Source organism: Crotalus tigris, unplaced genomic scaffold (genome assembly GCF_016545835.1).
Source record: "Crotalus tigris isolate CLP2741 ecotype Arizona unplaced genomic scaffold, ASM1654583v1 scf7180000017611.44802233496:7321179, whole genome shotgun sequence".
NCBI classification, from domain to species: domain Eukaryota; kingdom Metazoa; phylum Chordata; class Lepidosauria; order Squamata; family Viperidae; genus Crotalus; species Crotalus tigris.
The window spans coordinates 1,889,822-1,915,418 of NW_024096511.1; the positions used below are offsets into that span (position 1 = coordinate 1,889,822).

Sequence of the window (25,597 nt, forward strand, 5' to 3'; positions counted from 1 at the left end):
AATGAAGACATATCTGACACAGCAGATTAGTCTTTAAATGGTATTTGTTTTATAATGAGCAATTAAACTTTTATTACAGATAAATTTAAATAATAGAACAAATCATTTGTTCTATTGTCCTTTGTAAGTTGATATGGTGAATGAAAGAAAGCCTAAATTATAACTCTGAAATAATTTATTAAAATACTGTGTTCTTAACATTGTCTCTAGCATGTCTGTCACGATATCTTACCATCTCCTTTTTCTTTCCAAGAACTGTATCAGATAATATATTATCCCATTCTATGGCCAGAAATACTATGATAGATAACAGTGACATACCCAGTATGACAATGGTTCAACTGAGATCAGAAATATCTGGCAGGAATGGAAAACCTTGTGAAATTAGATACAGGTAGTCCTTGACTTAATAATAATTGAACCCAACATTTCTGTTGCCAAATGAGGCAGGATGAATTTTGCCCCGTTTTACGACCTTCACAGTTAAGTGAATTGCTGCAGTTGTTAAAATTAATAATACAGTTGTTAAGTGAATCTTGCTTTCCCCTTCACTTTGCTTGTTAGAAGGTTGCAAAAGGTGATCACATGACACCCCACAGGACACTGCAGCTGTCATAAATATGAACCAGTTGTCAAACATCTGAATTTTGATTATGTGACTATGGGGATGCCGCAACGGTCTTAAATGTGAAAAACGCTCACAAGCCATTTTTTTCAGTGCCCTTCTACCCTTGAATGGTCGCTAAATGAACTGTTGTAAATCCAGGATTACCTGTATTGAAGATATACTCACAAGCAATTGCTACTAGAAAGAAAAAATGGACAGAGCTAGTAGGTAAGGTACTCCTGATCCCCTAGTTTACATCACACTTTTATAAACTGAATCACAGCAATCTTTAATCTGGACTCTCAGATGCATTAAGACAGAATTCTCAGCTCTACAGCTGAAAGCCGAATGATTTCCTTCGAAAACAAAAATACCAAAACCGTCGACCTAGCAGTCCGACGAACAAGTCAATTGATTAGCATTGCGCGAGAGACAGCGATCGTGAATCTTGGCCGCGAGAGAGCCGCCAACCCCACCGACCCGATGCAATCTAGAGAACGACGCCCGGCCGAAAGGGGGCACTACACCACCTAGCTTCCCCTAGCCTAGTCCGTGAGTCGACAATCGTTGAGGACCGGGGGGGGGGGGAAGAAAAGCACCGAGATCACGCATGCGCAGTCAGGGAAGGCAAGGGAGTCAGCGCAGGCGCAGAAAACCCGAAGGAGCTGAAGGCGGGGCGGCAGTAGTAGGCCCAAGTCAACAATATGGCGGCCTGGGGTTGCTACACTACCCAACTTTGAGGGGTTTCAGAGGCCTCGCCTCTCTCTTCTACCTCAGATCTTCCTCGGCTCGCCCGCCATGGCCCGGCACAGGAATGTCCGTGGCTACAACTACGACGAAGGTAGAGCGAGTTGCTATCTCTGTGAGAGCTTGTTATTGTCCTCCCTTCAAAGCGCCCTTTTTGCTCTCGAGAGGGTCCGAGCTGCCTTCCGAGGCCGGTGCGAGGAGCGTTAGTGACATCACATAACGGTCAGCCTGGCTTTTGCGGGAGGGGGTGGGGGGAGGGCAGCGACCGGGAAACGGCGAGGAGCCAAAGGAGGTCAGGCTCCTGCACCCGAAGGGAGGATGCTTGTTATCAACTAGGCCGGCTTACGTGGATAAGTGCTATTTCGGGAAAAGGTGGCTTTCAGCCCGTTTTTACTTGTTCCCTTGTATCACCGAAAGACCGAGAGGCTCGATGATTTGAAGCCGGACAGAGTGGTCTCCATGCTCAATCTGGCAGACTACTTTCTTTCGGTTTGATAATGGTCAACAAAGTACGGTGTTTTGAAAATAACTCGACGTTTACCCGGAGCTTTCACGTGGGATGCCTTTGATGAATGAATACTAGAAGGAGAAGGAGAAGGAGAGGGGTGGGGGCGGAGGGTCGTGCGTGGATGTGACAGTGTTATCACAGCTGAGTGTAGGAGGAGGACTTTGGTGGCCTGTGTGGAAAGCAAGCGGAAATAACATCTTGTCCATATAGTAGAGGCAACATTAGAGCGAACAAATCAGATGTCGTCATAAGTCTTGCTTCTGTTTGAGTGTTCCCTGTTTAAGACATTGGGAGACGCATTCTGTATTGTAGAGTTAATGGTAGCTTCTTACTTAAACATTAAGCTGGTTCAAATTAGGCACACATTATGATACATTAAGAAAAAGATGCATGAGTGTAAGACAGATTTTGGATTCATGGGCAAGTGAATATTAAAATAGAGATTTAAATTCAGATGTTAAATTTTATTTCTAAATCTTGGCCAATGATTGCAATTGCACCTTTTCAGATTATTAAATATGTCCTTAATACTGGGTTAAATCAAGTGACCAAAAGGATCCTTTAGTCCACCCACCCACATATCTTATTTTTAACATAATGGTTATTTCATCCGTTATTATTCTTTTACATTGTGACTATTTTAATCTACAGTATTTTATTTCAACATATGCATAAGAGAAAAATATTTTAAATCCTGATCCCAAGTTCAGGAATGTAATAGTTCCATACTTAGACTGTGAAAATAAGTAATGATTTTTAAACTGAAGTATTATGCTCCTATTAGATTATTACAAGTGATATTACATTGACTTTAAAGATTATTATCAAGCAATTGCCTACTTGCATTTAATTTCTCCCTACATGTCCTCTGAAATTAAGGAGAACTTTTAGTATACCAGATACACCAGAAGGAATATCTTCTGTGCATGCAATATGCATGTCTAGGCGAAACAGGTGTCCTCTGTCAATAAACCACTATGGCTGCTTCCTGGTTGCAACTATCAGACAGAGAAAGGTATTTTGCTTGTGAAATAAAGCACTTCAGTTGGCCTGATCTTTTGAGATTGACTTATTGTCAAAATCTAAATATTAAGTTTGAACTTTTAAAGTACTTCAAATTCTACAATTAGAAAATTAAGTTTATATTATATTAATATTTATTATTCAAGCTTATTTCCTTAAACAGAATATATTTTGCTGTAAACAAAGTGAAACTATATTGGAAAAATGAAAAATGCTAAAATGGAGAATTTGGTATTTATTTTGTATTGCTTTCTATGGGCAAGTTATAAATTCTAAATGTATTGGGATAAGAAATATCTGAAAAGACCTGATGTATTTTCAGGAAGAAGACATAAATAAGAGAAGTTTCAGAAATTAAATTGTCTTTAATGAATATATTTAAAAGAACTCAAATGGAAATGCTATTTAATTACAATGTATTCTGATGCTTGCTAGAATAAAATAAAACTATTATTCAAAATTACAGTTATGAAAAGGTTGGTTTTCTTTTTGCCCTTCAGATTTTGAAGATGATGACCTTTATGGGCAATCTGTAGAAGATGATTACTGCATCTCACCATCAACAGGTTTGCATTACATTTTGCCATTATTGTTTTATGGTGTAGGTTTGTGGCATTTGATGTGTAGCCTTAGGCTGCTCCCTCTGTGTAGTATGTGGACTAGAGAACCCGTGGCCTGTTGGGTCATTGTTTCAGAGATAATTCCTTACGAGATTGCTCAATATCTTCACATGGCAGAACTTGGAACAACCTGCCTCCAGAAGCGATGAATGCTCCAACACTGGAAGTTTTTAAGAAGAGACTGGACAGCCATTTGTCCGAAATGGTGTAGGGTTTCCTTCCTGAGCAGGGGGTTGGACTTGATGACCTCCAAGATCCCCTCCAACTTTTTATTATTATTATTATTACTACTACTACTACTACTACTACTACTACTACTACTACTACTACTACTACTATTATTATTATTAGAGATGTATTTGCCTTGAAACTAGTCCATGTTGAACTGTATAGCACAGTCAAACAGAAGTTTCACAGGGAAATGTTAGGACATTTTGCATTATGTCATAAAATGCTTTATGGTAATTTTTATGACATAAAATGTTTTATAAAATTTTCTAAATTACAATTCCATAGGAGTCACGAGTCCTGGATTTTCAACTCTTTCTATAAGTTAATTCATTTGAAGTACCTTGATTGAAAAAGGTTTCCCAATGGTGTACTATTTTGCCCAGTTAAAGGTACAGATATTTTAGAGTGACAGTTTTAGTAATATATAGATGGATAGATGTATATAAAATAACTTGGCATAATACTCTGATAAGAATGAAGGGAATAATGAATTGAGGCAAAAATTCCTAGTACAGCTTATTTGCTTATGAGCATTTTAGAAATTGGATTGGAGTTGATATTGGTAAAATCAGCTTATTTGAAGAATACTACTGTTCAAGTCTGAATTTCCAATCTATATGTTAGTAACCTTCTAAATTTTACTATCATGTATATCTCTTCTCAAACCCACTCAGCCAAAGCAAAAGGAATAGAAATAATGAAACTTCATACATAATATAATTAGATGATATATTTAAAAGGATTTTTGGGATTATTAATACCATATGATTATGCTAAACAAATACTTTCATCATCTGTAATGAAACATTTTAATTCATATGAAACATTTAAAAGGTAAACTAATTGTGCCTCATAATTAAACAAATGGCCAAGAATAAAATTATAGAACTTAGAATCAGCTTTGCAGAAATGTCTGTTGTGAATTGGTGATAAATATTTGTACGTTTTGAAAAGATATCAAAAGTTTTAAGAATAGAAAGGCAAATTTATTATGGACATTTCACCCAGATAATCCTTGTTCTGTTCTTATTTTATTCTAGCTGCTCAGTTTATTTATTCAAAACGAGAAAATACTTCAGTCTCTGGCAAACCTTTAGAGGAGTATGATTATGAAGATTCTGCACATAGCAATTTTATCTCCAGTCACCAGTTGACTGGACTTGAAAAAGGTATTATACAAATAATAACTTTCATTCATTTAATGTGTATACATTGTGTGCTCTGTTTATTGGTTTACAGAAATACTTGATTTTCAATAAACTTGTGTACTTGGCTGACATCTGCATTTGAAAGAACTGATGCAACAAGTTAAAATTTATGTAACACTAAGCAAATGATGGTAGAAGGTGGAAAGACAGAAGGATGGAGCAAGGAGACTTGGTATCACTCTGTTTAATCTATCTTGTTAGATCACATCATTTCAATAATTCCCAGTGAGAAGTACTCAGAAATTACTCAGAAGCTACTCTGATTTACTCTAGTAAATGTATGATTTCAAGAATTTGACAGTTTCTATAAAGGGGCTAGTTGTTCCACTGCCACTAATTTGTATTGCATTAGCATGCTTCTTAGGCCACTGGACATGCTAAATATTTCTCTATAAATTTGCAGAACACTATGAACTTAAATATAACAAAGATTTATTAAGTTTATGTTGTCATCTTAAAAAACATAAAAACTCTGGACAACTAACAATACTTAAAAACAGAATAAAAGCAACGTTACAAAATTATAAACAACAAAATACCAGCCGGAAGCTAACCCATCACAAGAATTAATATAGCCATCTGATGGCTATCCCATATCTCTGTGATCTCAAGCTTGATGTCAAAACCAGGTCTTGTTAAAGGTCAGTGGGTTGGGATAAGTTTGATCTCCAGGTGACTGATATTCCACAGGGTGCATACGGTGACAGAAAAAAATCTTTTCATGGATCCAGCTGGAAGACACTTCTGATGGATGGAATATGGAGCATGCCTCTCCTGGTGGATCTTACAGGATGGGTACATACAATTGCGGAGAGACAGTCCCATAAGTAACCCATCCTCAAAGTTGACTACCAGCACTTTGAATTAAAATCAGAAGCACATTGGCAGCCAACGGAGCTTATGGAGCGAAGTGTCTGTGGAGATTCACAATCATCCAGGTCATGGTTGTCTAAAAGGTGCTTTTTTTCTTCAAAATGCAACTGGACTGCTTTTTCCTTGAAGAAGAAGAAAATATTTCACATTATATCCCAAAAACTTCATCAGTTCTAATGTTGGTGATGGAATGATGGGTACTGACAGTTGAGACTGGATGTGTCATGCCTCCGTCAGAGTCTGACTCTGAGGAAGTCATGGAGTTCCCTGTTGAGGCCCAGAAGGGGGTGTCTGGCTTTGGAGGACTATGGGGAGGAGCAGGCTGAGGCAGGCCAGGGCCCTTCAGGTTTGGAACAGGGAAGGCAGAGTTCAGGCAAAGAGCAAGGCCCCTCCCCATCCTAGAGCAAGGAGAACAGAGAGGAGGAGGGAACAACGGAGGCAGGCTCACTTGCTCGGGAGGAGAGCATCGCTCCCCACTCCACAAGGCACACCTGGGGAGTAGGATTTAAGGAGATGCTGTGGGGTGGGGCATTTGCCGGGAACAAACATGAAATCTTGAGATAGTGTGACTCTTGTAACCTGGACACTTTGTATTCTGGACCGGTTTGCTTCCTGCTGATCTCACCTTGCAGTCTACAGTTTGCAGTTTATAGGCAAGCTGGGAGTTAAAAGGATTATACGTTTGCTTGTTATCTGTCTTGCTTTAAGAACAGTGTAAACTTCCCTGGCTGTTTTGTTTGCCAGCATATGTGGGGGCTGTTGGGTGAACATTGGCAGTGATTAAAAGACTATTGCTCTGGCCAGCTGATTGCTTTGCCTCCGTTCGGGGTCCTGGGTCATCACAGGATGGTGGAATGGAAAGACAGGTTCTGATAGGATTGGGGGGGGGGATGGAAGGATTGTATTTCTTTGCAGTCATCTGGTCGTTAGCACTCTCTGAGAGCTGTTGAGGCCACTTGGGGGTTTATCTGTGCTATCATAGTCACCTGAATCAGGATGCATTTGTTTGTGGAATCTTCGAACTGCTGCAAGTGCTGAGTTGTAAACTGAAGATAGGTGGTTGAGGGATGGGTGTTCAGTTCCAACATAGATGGATTCTTTTACCCTCTTTCAAACCAGTGATACTCTCTGTCCAGAATGTGGGCTTGCTGTCTTCAAAAGAGTGACCTTTGTCTTTCAAATGCAGATGGACCACTGAATCTTATCCTGATGGGTTTGACCTTCTGTGTTGTGCTTTGCATTTGTGAAGTGGTTGTTTTGTTTCACCAATGTACAGGTCTGCATATGTTTCGTTGCATTGTATATATATATCACATTGCTTAGTTTGTGCCTGGGTGTTTTATTCTTGGAGTGAACAAGGTTCTGCCTTAGTGTATTCTTGAGTTAAGTGTACATGTACATTGTGTTGGTTGAAAATCCTCCTGAGCTTTTCAGATATTTCTGCCATGTGTGGAATGACAATGTTGCTATGTTTATTATTCTCTTCTTTGTAATGGAGGAGCTCTTACTAGGTCTTTTTTTTTTTTTTTGATTTGATAAAGGCCCAGTTAGGATAATCACAAGTTCTGTGGGATTCCTTGGTATGTTTTTGTTCTTTTTCTTTTCCCTCTTTACTGGTAGGTAAAGTCTCAGCCCAGTGGTGTAGGGTTCTGATCACTCCCATTTTGTGTTCCAGTGAATGGTGAGCATCAAAATGCAAATACTGATCTCTGTGTGTGGGTTTTCTGTAAATTTCAGTGTTAAGACTTTTGTGTTCTTTAATGTACACAGCACAGTCCAGGAAAGCCAGACCGTTTTCTTTAACGTCTTCCTGTGTGAACTTAATGTGTTTGTCCACCAGAATTGATGTGTTTGATGAAGGTGTCCGCTTCCTATGTTTTAATCTTGACCCACATATTGTCCATATACCTATAGCAGTGACTGGATGGAAATTGGCTTTGGTTTCTACTTCTTCTATGTAGAGATTGGCCACAATGGGGACACATGTGAACCTATGGCACGGGCGTGTTTTTGTCTGAAAAAACCTTCATTGTATTTAAAATGAAATAAAATTATGCAGCAGAGGTGCTGTGTGTGCCAATGATATGCACACTGCTGCATTTTTCACAAGCCGAAGTTTCAAATACTTTCAAAGGCAGACCTGTGAAGTCCACATTGCAGGGGTCCTATTTCGAGAAGACCAAAGCATGAGTGACTGTGGTCAGAGCTCCCAGGTCGGGAACAGTTGCAATTGGCACACAAATGCAGCTATGCAAAGATGCTACTGGCCATGGCTGCCATTTGCTCTTTGAACAGGAAGTCCTCAAGTTGAACGCAGATTTTGCCCAGGATAACTGAACAATCTAATCAAAGCTGCGAGTTTTGCCATCTCTGAAAATTCTGTCAACTTCACTACTAGGAAGTTGATCATTATAGTTTTAGCCCATCTTTTTAATATACTGTATATGTATAGTGAGGGGAAAAATTATTTGATCCCCTGCTGATTTTGTATGTTTGCCCATTGACAAATGATCATTTTAATGGTAGGTTTATTTTAACAGTGAGAGACAGAATAACAACAATAAAAATCCAGAAAAATGCATTTCAAAAAAGTTATAAATTGATTTGTATTTTAATGAATAAAATAAGTATTTGACCCCTTCGCAAAACATGACATTACTTGGTAGCAAAACCCTTGTTGGCAATCACAGAGGTCAGACATTTCTTGTAGTTGGCCACCAGGTTTACACACATCTCAGGAGGGCTTTTGTCCCACTCCTCTTTGCAGATCCCTTCCAGGTCTTTAAGGTTTTGAGGCTGATGTTTGGCAGCTCGAACCTTCAGCTCCCTCCACAAATTTTCTATGGAATTAAGGTCTGGAGATTGGCTAGGCCATTCCAGGACCTTAATGTGTTTCTTCTTGAGCCACTCCTTTGTTGCCTTGGCCGTGTGCTTTGGGTCATTGGCATCCATGACCCATTTTCAATGCCCTGGCTGAGCGAAGGAGGTTCTCACCCAAGATTTGATGGTACATGGCCCTGTCCATCATCCCTTTGATGCAGTGAAGTTGGCCTGTTCCCTTAGCATAAACACCACCAAAGCATAATGTTTCCACCTCTATGTTTGACGATGGGGATGGTGTTCTTGGGGTCATAGGGAGGATTCCTCCTCCAAACATGGTGAGTTGAGTTGAAGCCACAACACTTTCACCCAGTTTTCCTCTGAATTATTCAAATGTTCATTGGCAAACTTCAGACGGGCCTGTATATGTGCTTTCTTGAGCAGCGGGACCTCGTGGGCGCTGTAGGATTTCAGTCCTTCATACCATAGTGTGTTACCAATTGTTTTCTTGGTGACTATGGTCCCAACTGCCTTGAGATCATTGACAAGATCCTCCTGTGTATTTCTTGGCTGATTCCTCACTGTTCTCATGATCATTGAAACTCCATGAGGTGAGATCTTGCATGGAGCCCCAGACCGAGAGAAATTGACAGTTACTTTGTGTTTCTTCCAATTGCGAGTAATCACACCAACTGTTGTTACCTTCTTACCAATCTGCTTGGCTATAGTCTTGTAGCCCATTCCAGCCTTGTGTAGGTCTACAATTTTGTCCCTGACATCCTTGGACACCTCTTTGATCTTGGCCATGGTGGAGAGTTTGCAATCTGATTGATTGATTGCTTCTGTGGACAGGTGTCTTTTATACAGGTAACAAGCTGAGATTAGGAGCACTCCCTTTAAGAGAGTGCTCCTAATGTCAGCTCGTTACATGTATAAAAGACACCTGGGATCCAGAAATCTTACTGATTGATAGGAGATCAAATTCTTATTTCACTCATTAAAATGCAAATCAATTTATAACTTTTTTGAAATGCGTTTTTCTGGATGTTTTTGTTATTCTGTCTCTCACTGTTAAAATTAACCTTCCATTAAAATTATAGATGGATCTTTTCTTTGTCAGTGGGTAAATCAGGGGGGATCAAATAATTTTTTTCCCTCAGTGTATCTTTATTATCTCAAGGTGGTGACCGTACTTAATACTCCTGCCTCCTAATTTCCCCATCATATCACATTAGATAGCAAGAGTGACTGGCCCAAAGTTATCCAGTCAGCTTTCAGGCCTAAGAAGTATCTAAAACTTAGTCTCCTGGTTTCTAGGGCAGCACCTTAACCACTACACAAACTGGGAGTAAGCGAAATATCCTACGGTAACTATGATACCAAATTTGACTGTAGCATGAAATTCGATTACTCTGCTTTGTGTCTCTCTTTCAAATACGTTGACTAAATACATTGATCTTCAAATCTGCACTCACTTTAATCTATTTCAATAATGCACTTTTATAACCAGATTGTTGGGGGCAATGCAAATATATATATACATTGCTTATTGGTGTACACCGCTTAGAGGGTGCTTGCACTTAAGCGGTATATAAGTCTCATAAATAAATAAATAAATAAATAAAATAATAAATGTATTAAAAAGATATTGAATAATAAGTTCAATGTTGGAGCTACATGTATGCCCACGTTTGCTCCAAAATATCCTATTGCCTTCCAGTCTGAAATGCTTCCAATCTGAAATGTACTATATCTTAAAAGGGCATGAAATATTTATTTTTTTCGTCCTGGGTAAAAATGGTAATTATTTAAAAGAAATTAGAATATCTATTTTCAGCTGTTTGCATGATTTTTTTCTGCAAGATTTTCTCCGTAATAATTCATTATGTCATCCCATTATTTAGGTCAGCTAAATTCATGCCTTGATCGTATGAAAGAAGTACTTGGAGATTCAGTGCCAGAAAAAATACTGGTGGAAGCAGTACTCAGCAGTAACTTTGATATACAGCAGGCTTTGGACTCTATCCTTGCACAAGACAATAAGCAAAATGTGAAGACCAAGAATGAGGATAATGTAATTGTAGGAAGGCCAACTAAAGGTATGTTTATATTTATATTTGCAGAATTATAGGTAAAGTTTTTAAAAGAGCACTTTCTATGTATGTGTGTGCTTTTGACTCAGTCTAGACCCCTGGTCATTACATGGGCAAGTTCATGCAGTCTTGGCAACATTTTCAGAAGCACTTTGCTACTACCTTCTTCCTAGAACTAAGAGAGAGTGATTGGCTCAGAGTCACCTAATTAGCTTTGTGCCTAAAGCAGGGCTTGAACTCAGTATCTCCTGGTTTCTTCAGCGAGTACCCCAAACTGATTGTCTAAGAAAAAGCACTTTTTTTCCTGTAAATTGAGTAGCTAAATAATACATATAAATGTAACACAAAAGTGCTACTTGGGATACAATTAAATCTTCCTCTTACAACGATAAATACAATTTGGAAACAAACTATGTGCTGCATTAATTACTTTAACTCAAATAGCAATTTTAGTTAAATTGAACATATATGTGAAGCTGAATTCATGAACATATAATGTATTACTCTAAATACAGTTTCAATAATGTTTGTTAATTAAATGCCTTTCATGTTCTTTTTTCTTGATTTTGCTGTTGCCTTTCCTGCTTGCAAATTGAAACAATCTGTACTGTGACCTTGCATCTGTCTTGGAATTGTTGGCTGTTGTAAGGTAAGGCTTATTTTGTTCAGAAATATTTTCTAATATTAATCACTTGACTAATTTGGTTGAAAACATTTCTGATTCCACTGGTTCCTCCTTTAGTTTTAATGGTCCAGTTGTCAATGCTGAATCCACTTATAATACTTCAGTTCCAAGTGATAAAATTTTCTTCAGATCCAAATGTGTGAAAACTCCTGCTAAAAAGAAATCTTTCACATCTACATGCAAAACCTTGGAAATTTTTCCTTTATCATTAAGTGATGGCAGTGAGCAATCCATCAAGTGTGACACTCTCTCAAAAGCTGGGAGCAATAGCACTGCAACTAGGGAATCTTGCTTTGAATATGACACTTGCTTTAATTCAGGGGCTGAATTGCTTAAAGACAAAAGACTATCAGAAAAAGCTTCTTGGAATTGGTCTGAGTTTAAAGACCTTAAGGACTTAAAAGACATACTTAATGAAACAGGTGATTCATCAGATGCACAAGCTGGTTCATTAATCATGCCACAGAAAAAAATTGATCGTGGACCCAAAAGCCCCTTGGATAGCTATTTTGATAATTTAAAACTAGACAATATAAGTAATGCATCTAATAAAATGACTGAATCTTTTGAAAGCAAAAACAAGAGTAGCAGTTCCTCAAAGGTTAACAGCTCAGCATTTTCAATGTCTGAAAGTCTATCACTGGCTGATCTTCTGCAGGAACACCAAGGAAGCAATTCAAGCAAGCCTGGCTCATTGCATAATCTTTGCAATTTACCCTCAGCAGACTTCACAGACATGGAATTAGAATATTCACCGTTGTCTCAGCTAGCCAACCAACTTCCAGTATCATCTGGCATGACAGAACTCTCAGGATCCTTATCTTCCTTGACACATTCTAAGTCATCTCCAGTAAAAGAGCTTGAGAGTTTATCACTTTCAGATTTAATTGCAAAATCTATTGCAGTGGACAGCCCTGAAACAATAAACAGCCGTTCAGAATTTTATTTAGCTAAAAAGGTGCAGCCTTCAGTTGTACATTCAGATATTGATCTAAGTGTACTTATTAGAAAATCAGCATTATTACCAGAGCCTGAAGGAGTGCAGTTAAATACAATGCTTCCAGAAACTAAAGTTTTATTTTCAAAGCAGGGACAGCAAATGCTTTTAACTCAAGGAAGCAAGAAAAGCAAAAAAAAAGTGAGGCCATCTATTTTAAAAGGCACCTTTTCATGGTCAAAAACTTTGTGTGCAAAACCCTCCGCGTTTGCTATAACTTTATGTCTTCGTTACCCTTCAAAGAGATGCAAACATCAAAGTGTAAATATTCACAAGGCTTTTTTGTATAGCAGGCAAATACAAGAAGCAAAAGTTAATGAAATTGGACCCTTAATGGCAATCCCTCCATTTGATTTCAAATCACCATCTCCTGATGATATTGTAAAATCAGGTCAAAAGAAGGCATTCACTAGGTAGTGCAATGAGCTAATGTTAATTTTGATTATTTCTGAAGTCTAAACTATTTTATACAAGATTATTTTGGATTCCAAATTGGAATATATTTTGTTAAAGCAAAGTAAATTTCAGTTTATATTGGGTAGCTCAATTTTTAGTAAAGGTTTTAAAGGATGCACTGGATTCTGGTCTTGTTATTGTTTTATTGCTTACTGAATTATTTTGGGTTTTTTTGGAGAAAATATTGTACGTAGTAGTTTTGAAAAAACAATATTCTATGATTTCAGGTTTAAAAATAAGTAATGAAGACTCTGTAATAGTGTTTAAACACTATTGGGTATAGTAGTAAACAATTTATAAACTCTAATGGAACCAGCTTTACTTATTTGAAAGCCAACCTTGTAAATAAGTTCTAAAAGACAGTACTGTAAACCTCTTTTTTTCCCCATCACATAAAATATTGTATAGCCAACAATGTAAGATAAGATAATGCTTATAGCATATGATAGGTCACCCAGCCATTTTTGGTGGGGAAGGAGAGCAGAAAAAAACAGATCCGTGATATCAACTTGCTGGTTGTATATGCATCATTGGACATTAACAGTTTTTTAAAGATTATTTTTCTTTATTCTTTCAATTAATGAAGTAACTTTTTTTTTTTTTTGCCAGAGTAGGTATACATGGTAGGAACTGTTGCCAATCTTTTTTTTTTTTCTGGACTGTGTATTTCTTATCTATGCATACATGTATTGAAATATATTAAAGGTGCATGCTAAATTTTTTAGATGCATTGCTAAAAAATGAAATATATAAAGTAGTTCTTTAAAAAGATTTGAAACTAATGAAAGCACTGTGTTTTTCTATATCGATTAATAAAGATATTTATCCTCCATTTAGTAAACTTAGTAAGTGACTAATACCTAATTTGGCTTAATATGGCCATATTTGGACACTTGAATCTTGAGAGGATAAGAATTTTTTTTAAAAAACTTATTGGTGCACACGGATCCTTCATTTCTTTGTATAGTGGGCAAAACAATTATAGAATTTCTACCTTTAATTTCCCATATTATCTTAATATATGAAACTCAGATCATCAGCTTTATTAGAATGGTTAGAATTCTTCAGAAGAAGTTGTAGAATGTGGTAGAAAGAGAAGAGGAGAAATACATTTTTGTTCAAAGTCTCCTTACCTGCCCGCCTGTATATTTCCTTATATTTAGTAATACCATAGCTGAATAATATTACATTATTGTAAGTGGCAGTTTTATATATATATATCTATATATGCGAGTGCATATATGAGAGAGATATATATGATGTAATATATACTTTTTAGGTTATGTGATAATACAAATTCCATTCCATTGCATGTCAAAACAAATTATTTGTTGCAATTCAGGGAACTTGTTAAATATAAGTGTTTATACATTTTTAAGAAAGTAAGAAAAATGTCTTTTCCATAATTTTCTGCTCCATAAAATGTTTTTCTTTTTTCATTTTTGATAAATATTCTTACAATTTTGTATGTATTCTTGCAAAATTCAGGTCTCCCAATCTTTTGCAAACATAGAATTTTTCTCTGTTTCCCATAGAGAAACTCCTGAATAGATGAGAAAGTAAGGAAAAGATCTCTATGAGAGATATCGTTAGGCAGCTGTACACACTTATTAATTCAAATAAGTGATAAAGTACACAATTGTTTTAATATTGTGTATTTATCCAGATATATTGTAGAACAGCTATGTTGTATATATAAATAAAACATTATTGTGATAAATTCTTAAATATGATATTGATGTATATATTTAAATAAAAACAAATCTGTCCAAAGATGACATTTTATTTTCTTAATCTTATGATTAAGATTGTTATTTGTTTACTAGAATGTTTATTCTACATTCAGTTTTGAAAATATTTCTGATGTTAAATATTCTTTACGTGCTTTGACTATAATCTTTTTGTGGGGATTGTTACTTTCTAAAAAAATTTCTTTTTCCTTCCTCATCATTCATGATGCAGAAATGTAGTATAAACACTGGCCATGAGTTTACTGTGCCATATCACTGTTAAGTAAGCTATTTATCCACTTATTCTCCAGTATGTAAGCCTACAATTTAAAAGTAACCCAGAGATGTACTGATTTATAGAGCAGCATTCTGTAGGACTATAGGATAGGTAGACTCTTGTATGTTTAGTGGATACTGGCCTTCTATTGTAGATAATGATCAAGCTGCAAGTTGTGTTTAAAAAGGGGGATAAAATTGCATCTCTGGAGGAATCAAACATGGATTTTGTGTTCACATTTTATTAACGTTTTAATATTTTAAAGCTCTATGTGGATAAATGTAGTACAATTTTACTTTTAGTTTGTATTTTTTAAACAATCCTTTAACCAAAATTTCTATGCTTATTTGGGAATATAAAATGGGCTAAAAATATTTAGTTTTCTGAAGTCAGCATCACTGTTGTTTTATGCATTCAGTGTTTTAAAGTAAACTTGGCTTGTAATTTTCTTCATGAATTATATTCACAATAAAATTAAGGTTTACTCAGTTGGTTCACACTATTCTTTTGTGTATTTTTTGGACATCCAGAGTAGCTGTTTGATTGAAATTACATTAATTAATGCAGTTTATTATATGTAATTGATGCTAGGAATGAGCTAGCATCCTGTCTTTTTTAGGAGGATTGTTACAAGCAAGCATAGTAGAAGGGGAAATTGTTGTAATCTTTGGAGGGTATTTAGTATATTCTTGACATTTTTTCGTATGTATCCTATTTTATATTTATTTATTTATTATTTAGTTGGGGAGAAAGGACAGTCTGAATTGGTTGAGGCTTATATGCTTGTCCATTTGTACAAAATTTTGATCAATTTCTACTCATTTCCTAGCAATTAATTAATTTTATTATAGTTGTGTGTTGTCCATTCCATCTAGAAACGACTCTGGTTATTTCTTTAGACCAATTATTCAGTATTCCAATGAGTGGTAAACTAATTTTTTATATAGGAGTAACTAAATATTCAGAATTCCAGTAAACAGAAATTAAATTATTTTTTCACAAGTAGTTAAATTATTATTATGTAATTCCTTAATTCTTGATTAAACCATCCTAACATAATTGAATTCTACTAAAAACCTGATTTTTTAAAATTTTAGATTCAGTCCTTTCAAATGGACAGCTTTCTCTTACTATGTTTTTTGAGGAGGAAAAGTATATTGGATTTGAATGTACAAAAAGCAAAAAACGACGAATTGCAAAGATATTCATGACATTTACACTCAGGAAAGAAGAAACATCTGAAGAGACATTCTTTCTGTTTCCAGTTCAAATATATCTTCATTATGTTTTTCTTTGAATCAGGGATACTGGTGGGAAATCATAATAGTTAATGGTTAATAATATTTTACATTCTCTTTTTTTTACAAAGTTAAACAATATACTTGCAATATGCCTAATGTATCTGAAAGCTTAATGGAAATTTGAAGGTGATATATGAAAGTGTATTTCTAATCCTAAACTATCATGCCCATGTGCCTTTAATTATATTCATAATATTTAAAAATATATTTCATATGCATTTGGAGAACAGGTATGCTTTCTTAACTGTGATATCAAGCTATCTGTCTGGCCTACCTTTTAAATCTCCATTATTTGTGGTTAAATGTAGAGAAAAACTTCTGCGCAAGCTATGTCTAATTGCAAATTCTGGTGAAATTTTAGAGTTAATATATATGTTCATATGTACTGGATTTCGGTACCAGGTACATTTTTCTTTGTTTTTATGCTTTTTATTGTTTTATTTTTTACTACTGTTATGAGCCACCCTTGGGTTATGTTACATAAGATGGTCAGATATATAAGTCTTATAAATATTGTTGCCCTCTTCATATACAATTAAGAATATTCTGCTTATAATTGTATATCTCCTACGTTTCTTGGCAAACTGTAGCTCTAATGAGTACAACAGTATGCTTGAAAAGGTGTGCACAAAATCTATTGAAGCTATAGGAGTTGAAAGTATACTTGAATATTAGGTTTAGATTTCTGAGTTCTATTCTAATATGACGAGCAAACCCTAACTTTGCAAAATAATAATAATTCAGAGTAAGAGAAGTTATGTAAATCTACATGTAACTTCTGTTTAATTGTATGTGGTAACTTTTTTGGTAAAGAATTTGGATTGCATTGAAGTAAATTACTTTATTATTATTTCTTATTAGTGTAGAGTTAAGTGAAAATACAGCGCTACTAAGCATGAACAAATGGTGTTAACATCTTATTATTCAGAAATCTTTTTTTCTGTCTTATGGATCGCAAAAATAGTTGCAAATAAAAAGTGGTCATTCAAAATAATGTATTTAAAACATGTAAATATTGAAACAGCTTATTCATTTTTTCATTATTCAGAGCAATAATATGTGGAGTATTAAACAGAATGTCTGCAGAAGTGTCTCTTGGGACATTAGCAAGTCACAGAATCTGTTTGATATAGTGTGTGGGCTTCTGAAAGGAAGTGGCTTATGTCAGAAGCAGTGAGAAACATTTTTTAAAAATAAAAATCAGTTTATATACACCTACACTGGAAAAAATGACACTCCAAGATCTTTTCCCTAAGATGTTAAAGCCAGCATGCTGTGTTTTGGAAGAATATTGCTTAGAAAATTGATAGTGGATTTCTTTGATATGTATATCAACCGATAATTTACATTTTTTTTAAATAAAAAACCAGTAGGTTCAAGGTAAGATAATTTAACTGGAACAAAATTTATTTTTTGATGGTTATTTCACCTAAGGCTTGTTTTAGTATTTGGAAGTCCCATTGCAGAAAAATATAATCTTATCTGATAAGGGAATCCCACAAACACATAAAATAACAGTCTTGTGAGTTATAACTCATATTTCCATAATAAGATTAGATATTTGATAATGCAGAAAACTTGATTTTTTAAGGTTTTATATTCATCCTAGATCAGTGATGGCGAACCTTTTAGAGACCGAATGGCCAAACTGCAACCCAAAACCCACTTATGAATCATCGGGTGCCGGGTGGTAGTGGTACTGTCTATCCCCCATTGTTCTACCTTTCCCAGAAGGTAGTAGGCATTTATCAAATGCCTACTACCATCTAAATATATCTGCAGCATTTCCTTGGTCCAGTAATTTAGTCATTTTAGCAAAGAAGGCAATAATATTTGTTTGGCATGAGTTCTTAACAAACCCATGCCTGCTTCTAGTAATCACCTGGTTCATTTCTAGGTGCTTACAAACATGTTGCTTGATTATCTTTTCCAGGATTTTCCCAGATACTGACATCAAGGTAAGTGGTCAGTAGTTTCCTGGATCCACTTTTTTCTCCTCAATTCTTTTCCAAGCCTCAGGCAGTTTTCCTGTGCTCTAGAACAGTGGTTCTCAACCTTTTTAATGCCACGACCCCAACCGGTCGTAAGTCGAGGACTACTCAACCGGTTGTAAGTCGAGGACTACTCAACTGGTGCAGCACCGTTTGCAGAATGGGTCTTTTGGTGGGCTCAGCAGGGCAAAGACAGCCTGGACAATTCCTATTGGCTTTTGAAAGCCAATAGAATTAGCCTCTATTCAAGAGAGTCTATTGTATTGGCTTTCAAAAGCCAATAGATTAAAAGGGAGTAGCACAGTTAAGGAAAAGGGAAAAAATGGCGGACTGCGTTGTTTGGCGACCCCCGTGAAATGGTCATTCAACCTCAAATGGGGTCCCAACCCACAGGTTGAGAACCACTGCTCTAGAAGCATTCAAAGATTTCATTCGGTGGTTCAGAGATTACATCTGCCAGCTCCTTTAGTAACCTGCCATGTAACCGTTTGGTCCAGGAGACTTGAACTCGTTCAGAGCAACTAGGTGTTCTTTAACCAATTCCTTATTTATTTTGACCTACATCCCTCTTCTGTCCCCCAGGTACTGCTTTTGACAGATATGGCTAATTTTTCCTTTTGTATAAAGACAGATACCAAAAAAGGAATTGGATATGGAAAAATATCATTTAGCTTTTTCATAGTTTGTATAGATTGTTTTCTCTTTTCTTTTTCCGTCTTTTGTTTTCTTTCTTCTTTTTTTTTCTTTTATTTTTTTATCTTTCTTTCTTTTTCTTTTTCTTTTTCTCTCTCTTTCCTCTCTTTTTTATTTCTTTTTTTAAGTACTTTTTTAATGTTTATGTTATGTATATTTGATTATTAATTATTTCATAAGTTGTAAAAGGTTTTTTAAAATTTTAAATAAGCCTATATTCAGTTCTGGGAAGTTTGGGGAGGGGGGAGGGGGGTGGGTTTGGGAGGGATTGGGTGAGGGTTGATTTGTAAAACTTTTAAAAAATTTTCAATAAAAAAAAAAAAGGAATTAAGTACTTCTGCCTTCTCCCTGTTGCCCATCCCGTTCTTTTCCCACTAGTGGACCAACTATTTCCTTGACTTTCCTCTTGCTCTTTGCCTATTGAAAATATGCAAGCCCTCTTGTAACATTTTTCATGTTTGTCCCTTTTGTCCTTCAGCTTGCCCTTCAGCTTGTCAAAATGAGCTTTTTTTTCCCAGACATTTCTTGTTTTTTATTTCCCTTTATTACCTTGTTTTTCAGAGTTTCCTAAGCATCCTGAACTTATTTTTCCCTCTAGGATTTCCATACAAGAAATCCTTCCAATTCTTTCTCTTAGTTTGTTGAATTCGGCTCTCTTAAAATCTAGAACACTATTCTGACTTTGTTCGATTAGCCTTGCTTGAATTATGGTGAATCCTTGTATAATATGGTTACTCTCTCCCAAAGTTCCTATAACATCCACTCCTTTAAACATTTCATTCCTGTTAGTATCAAGTCCAGTATAGCTGACCATCTAGTTCCCCCCTCCACCTGTCAGGAACCTCAGCTCTTTAAGCAAGACCTGTGAATCCAAAAGCATTCCAAGTTTATGAGCCATTTCCACATGAAAAGTAGTCCCATCCACAACAAAGATGGAATATCCCTGTAATTAGGTTTCTGTACCCAAAGCCACTCTATTTTCCTGGAATTAAGTCTGTGCTTGTACTTTTCCATCTAAACTCTCAACAGCCTTCAGGCACCAGGATAGGACTTCTCCCATATCATTTGTTCATCATGGGTCAAAATGTATAGCTGGTTATCTGCATACTCCATAGTATCTAAAACCATGCTGGTGAATGATCTCCCCCAATAACAATAATGTTAAATAACAGGAGCAAAAGCATTGAAAGTTATCAGAAGAATAAGGGACATGATTGCTCCCCCTTCTTATTGATTGGAACCTCCCCTTCAGGAAAGACCATTGTGAAAGAAGGTCTACCATACCCAGGTCTGGGAGGGTCAATGCAATTAAGTGGTTTTTTTTTTTGGTTTTTTTGCAAATTAGATTTATGTCAGTGTTCACAATTTCACATTTAGAGTTCAAGGGTTTGTTTCTATAATGTAACACGTTTAGACAGTAGATAATGGTGAAGAATTTATTCAGTATTTTTAAATGTTCTATTAACTTGGCACTATTACTGGCACTTATGACATATAAATAAAAAACTAATATGCCTTTGCACATAGAACCATGAATAAAAACTAGCTTTCACAAAATGGTATTGTGTCCTAAACTGAATGCTGCACATGGCATGGCTAAAAGTTAAGTGTTATACGAAAGTTTTGACCAAAACTATGAAAGCAGAAAAGATCAGCATCTATGGGTACATCTGATAATGACCATGATACACGGAAGATTAGAAGCACATGATTAAAAAACATGTAGAAGCACATGATAAAAAACATGAATTTAATTTATCACATGAAATCAAAGATCATAGAATAACAGAGTTGGAAGGGATCTTGGAGGTTTTCTAGTCCAATCCCCTGTTCAGGCAGGAAACCCTATACCCGTGATGACGAACCTATGGCACATTTGCCATCACGTGCCATAGGTGTCACGCAGAGCCCTCTCTGTGGGCACACGTGCCGGCACCCCAATCCTAGGCCTTCAGCTGGGTTTTATAAAATCTTTTCGCTTTAGGCCTCCGCCACCGTGTACAAAAAAAAAAGGTTCAATCAATCAGTCAATTTCAACTTCTTGCAGGAAAAAAAAAGATCTCACAGAGTTGGAATTGATTGACTGAACTTTTTAGTCCCACCTAGTTTGCCGTTACCATCGAAGCCATGCCCACCCAATTGGCCACACCCACCTGGTACCCGATGGTACATAAATGGGTTTTGGGTTGCAATTTGGGCATTTGGTCTCTAAAAGGTTCACCATCACTGCCCTATACCATTTCAGACAAATGGTTGTCCAGTCTCTTCTTAAAAACTTCTGCTGTTGGAGCATTCATAAATTCTGGAGGCAGGTTGTTCCACTGATTAATTATTCTAACTGTCAGGAAGTTTCTCCTTATTTCTAGGTTGCTTCTCTCTTTGGTTAGTTTTCATCCATTGCTTCTTGTCCTGCCCTCAGCTGCTTTGGAGAATAGCTTGACTCACTCTTCTTTGTGGCAACCCCTGAGATATTGGAACACTGCTATCATGTCATCCCTAGTCCTTTTCGTTAAACTAGACACACCCAATTCTAGCAACCATTCTTTATATGTTTTAGCCTCCAGTCCCCTGATCGTCTTTGTTGCACTTGTCTGCACTCTTTCTAATCTAGAGTCTCAGCATCTTTTTTACATTGTGGTGACCAAAACTGGATGCAATATTCCAAATGGGGTCTTACCAATGCATTATAAAATGATATTAACACTTCACTTGATCTTGATTCTATCCCTCTGTTAATGCAGCCTAGAACTGTGTTTCCTTTTTTGGCAACTGCAGCACACTGCTGGCTCATATATGATTGTCCACTAGGATTCTAAGATCCTCTCATAGTTACTACTATTGAGTGAGGTACCACTTATACTGCACCTGCTCATTTGGGGTTTTTTGCCTAAACGTAGACCTTTTTTCACCATTGAATTTTATTTTGTTAGATAGCTCCCAATGTTCAAGTCTGTCAAGATCCTTCTGTATGTTAAGTCTATCTTCTGGAGTGTTGGCTACTCTTGGCAGCTTGGTGTTGTTTGCAAATTTGATGAGTTCCCCATCTATTCCCTGATCTAAATAATTGATGAAGATGTTGAAGAGTAGTGGGCCCAAAACAGAGCCACAGCATACTTCCCTCCATGTAGATGCAGTTCCATTGAGGACTACACGTTGAGTGCGGTTGGTCAGTCAATTACAAATCCATCTGATGGTGATGCTGTTTAATTCATCTTTTTCTATCTTATCAAGTAGTAGGTTGTGATCTACTTTATCAAATGTCTTACTGAAGTCCAAGTAAATTATATCCACAGCATTCCTCTGATCCACTAATTTTGTTACCTTGTCAAAGAATGCAATAAGATTTGTCTGGCATGATCTGTTTCTGACAAACCTATGTTGGTTTTTGGTTATGACTTTGTTTTCCTCTAGGTGTATACTGATTTGTTGCTTGATTATCTTTTCCAGAATCTTCTCAGGTATTGAGGTCAGGCTGATAGGTCTCTAGTTTCCTAGATCTATTTTTTTTTCCTTTTTTGAAGATGGGAACTACTTTAGCTCTTTTCTAGTCCTCTGGTAGCTCCCCAGTACTCCAGGATCTTTGAAAGATATAGTGCAGTGGTTCTGAGATCAAATCTGCCAGTTCTTTCAGAACCTTGGGGTGTAATCTGTCTGGTCCTGGTGATTTGAACTTGTCTAGGGTGGGCAGGTGCTCACTTACCATTTTCTTGCCTATTTTAGCTTGTGTTTGTAATCAGTTTTTTACGGTACTGTTTTTGATAGGTTGGACTGTTTTTTCCTTTTGTGTAAAGACAGATGCAAAAAATGAGTTAAATAGTTCTGCTTTCTCCCTGTTGCTTGTCACCTTCTTGCCACTTTCTCCCACTAATGGACCAATCATTTCCTTGACATTTTTTCTTGTTTTTTACATGTTGAAAAAAGATTTTTTTTTTGTTATTTTTGACTTTTTTGCAAACCTCAGTTCATTTTGAGCCTTAACTTTCCTCACTTCATTTTTGCAGGCTTGGGCTATTTGCTGATATTCTGCGTTAGTTATGTATCCCTTTTTCTACTTGTCCTTTTTGTCTTTCAATTTATCAGAGAGTTCTTTATGCAGCCATGCTGGTTTCTTTTGAGAGCTGTTATTTTTCTTCTTCACTGTAATTGTGTTAGACTAGGCATTTATAATCTCACTTTTCAAAATTTCCCAAGCTTCTTGAGTTGTTTTCCCCTTGAGGATTCTCATCCCTGGAATCCTTCCCATGAAAAAAGTTGTTGTGCATTTGTAAACCTAAATGAAGGGGGAAATTATAATAAATCTGAAAGATAGTAGTTTGATCTTCTACACTGGAATTAAACACATGCTTGGAAATGAATGTTTATGTTCAATTATGAATGAAACGGCTAAGATGTATGGCTAAATTGGCACCATTTATATTGCTGAATAGTTAAGAGGCATAGTTTGGTCATAGTTGCTGTTGTGCTCCAGTGTAGAATGAATTTGAAACGCTTATGCATTTGGGGGAGGTGAACAATGTCCTGAATAAAAGCAATCTGAGATAATTTAATTTAATTTAGTCAATTTATTAATTTACTGACTCCAGGAGCATTTTAGATGGCATGAATGGATGGAACTAGACAAGTGAGTCCAGAAAAAAAAATGTTTGGGCCAAAAATAAATGAGAGCTGAGTCTTAGTAATTTCTCTGAAAAAGTGACATAAAAGTGAGCAGGCTTCAATTTTTTTCCTTATTATTATAATGCAACAAAAAAGGAACAAAATGCAAAGTAAAAAAATAAAGAACTATGATAACCGCACAAAATACAAAAAACGTATATTCCGGCGTATAAGGCGACTGGGCGTATAAGACGACCCCCAACTTTTGAGAAGATTTTCAGGGTTTAGAAAGTCGTCTTATATGCCAGAAAATACAGTACAATATTGAATTTCTGTTTATAGATGAGCACCATAGGAGCTCCATTCCTTTGCTGTTAGAAAGCGAGTGTTGCCCACCACTGCTTCCCTAATGCTTCCTGAACTCAGTTGGTATTTTTCAATATTCAATATTCATATTCAAACAAATGTTTCTTTTTTAAATATTCTCTCTGGTAGATCCCATAATCTATTTTCTTAATTTTCACTTTGATCTTTTTCCTTTGACCAGTATCTTTCTTAATCAATGTGATTTGCTGAATCAAAAAGTTTTTCCATATATTCATGACTGCTGCTATAGGTATAAGAAGTAAATCAAATGTTTCTTTTTTTTTTTGTAGATGTAATGTCCTTAATTTATATAGCTTACTGTTTTTTACTATTTAATTGCTTTTCCTGAAAAAGAATAAAGTGATGGGCGATGTAGAAAAATGTATGCTTTGTCCTGTTAGTGCTTATTTCTGTAAAAAAAAATAGGGCTGGCCACTAGGGGGCAGATTGGTTTTAAATTCAGAGAACAGCTACCTGTATATTCCGGCGTATAAGACGACTCCCAACTTTTGAGAAGATTTTCAGGGTTTAGAAAGTCGTCTTATATGCCGGAAAATACGGTACTTATATATCATTAAAAGCTCAATTAAACAACAAAACTTTGCCCAGATGTAATCACATTGTCTTGTTCTTCCATTGTAGCAATAGACTCAAAAGCTATGAATGTGTACACATTTCATCAAACCATCTTTTTATATTTGGCATAGAGATATCTTTCCAATAATGCATATACTTTTTGGGTAATAGTGGAAGCACAGCAGATCCATAATTCTTCATAAACACATTAATTCTAACTTTTTAAGGATTTAATGACAAATATGTACATAGAAAAATATTTTAAATGCAAAAAAGCATATTAAAAGAGCAAGGAGCAGTTCAAAAGAGGCAGAGAAAATGCTGAGCTATTTAATGGAAATAAAAGAAATGTTTTGGAAATAGATGGAGAAGACTAAAGAAAGAGCTTCCAACAGAATGAGTAACTTAAAAATAAAAGTGATAACATGCTTTGCAATGAAATATAGTGAGTGAATGATGGAAGGAATATTTCAAAGATTTGTATGTTTATGGCAGGAAAGATAAATTTAACAAAAAATTGGGAAAGAGATTAGTTATCAAAGATAATAACAATTTAAACTTGCTGAAAATACAGCAGTGGCAAAATTAATGGCATATGTTAACAGCATGCATTAACAAAAATAACAAAATTTGAGCAAGAATACCTTCCTTACATATTACACAACAAGGCAAATTTGTTGGTTAAATTTAAATTTGCCTTGTAGGGTATGGCTTTTAAGAGCAAAAAGAGCTGACTAAAGAGTTGAAATCAAACATACATGTTTTTTGTTGTTGTCTATAAATATTGTAGATATACCACAATGGGCATACTGTATATGCCGGCGTACAAGGCGATCCGGCGTATAAAACGACCCCCGTCTTTGTCGCCGAGCCGCATTCCTAGAACGTCGTCTTATACGCCGGAAACTACCAGTATTTCCGGCGTATAAGACGACTCGGCATATAAGACGACCCCCATCTTTGGCGCCGATTTGAACGCTTGCGGAAGTTGCCTTATACGCCAGCATATACGGTACTACTTTTGAAATCTTGCCAAAAACATATTCAAGGTCTTAACCAGGCAGTCTACAAATAGTCCTTGCCAATGACCGGTTGCTTAGTGACTGAAGTTACAGTGGACCTCCCCAGAACTACGTATGACCTATTTTTGAAGTTCCGATGGCAGCCCCTCACCCCCACCCCGGCAGTCATCTTATTGT

The 25,597-nt window shown here is 36.2% G+C and overlaps 1 protein-coding gene across 2 annotated transcripts in view; it reads left to right on the top strand.

Annotated features, from left to right (window-relative positions):
* Window positions 1-1,240: 1,240 nt before the first annotated feature.
* The window catches only part of HBS1L (HBS1 like translational GTPase), a 50,181-nt gene continuing 25,824 nt past the window's right edge, over window positions 1,241-25,597 (top strand). The window contains exons 1-5 of one of the 2 annotated variants that reach the window (XM_039323594.1): window positions 1,241-1,448; window positions 3,386-3,451; window positions 4,777-4,905; window positions 10,542-10,736; window positions 11,385-15,372. In XM_039323594.1, the coding sequence (XP_039179528.1) occupies window positions 1,406-1,448; window positions 3,386-3,451; window positions 4,777-4,905; window positions 10,542-10,736; window positions 11,385-12,829 (1,878 nt within the window). In that variant the 5' untranslated portion in view covers window positions 1,241-1,405 and the 3' untranslated portion in view covers window positions 12,830-15,372. Of the gene's footprint in view, window positions 1,449-3,385; window positions 3,452-4,776; window positions 4,906-10,541; window positions 10,737-11,384; window positions 15,373-25,597 lie in introns of those variants that run through there. The other variant, XM_039323586.1, reaches the window with a different exon arrangement.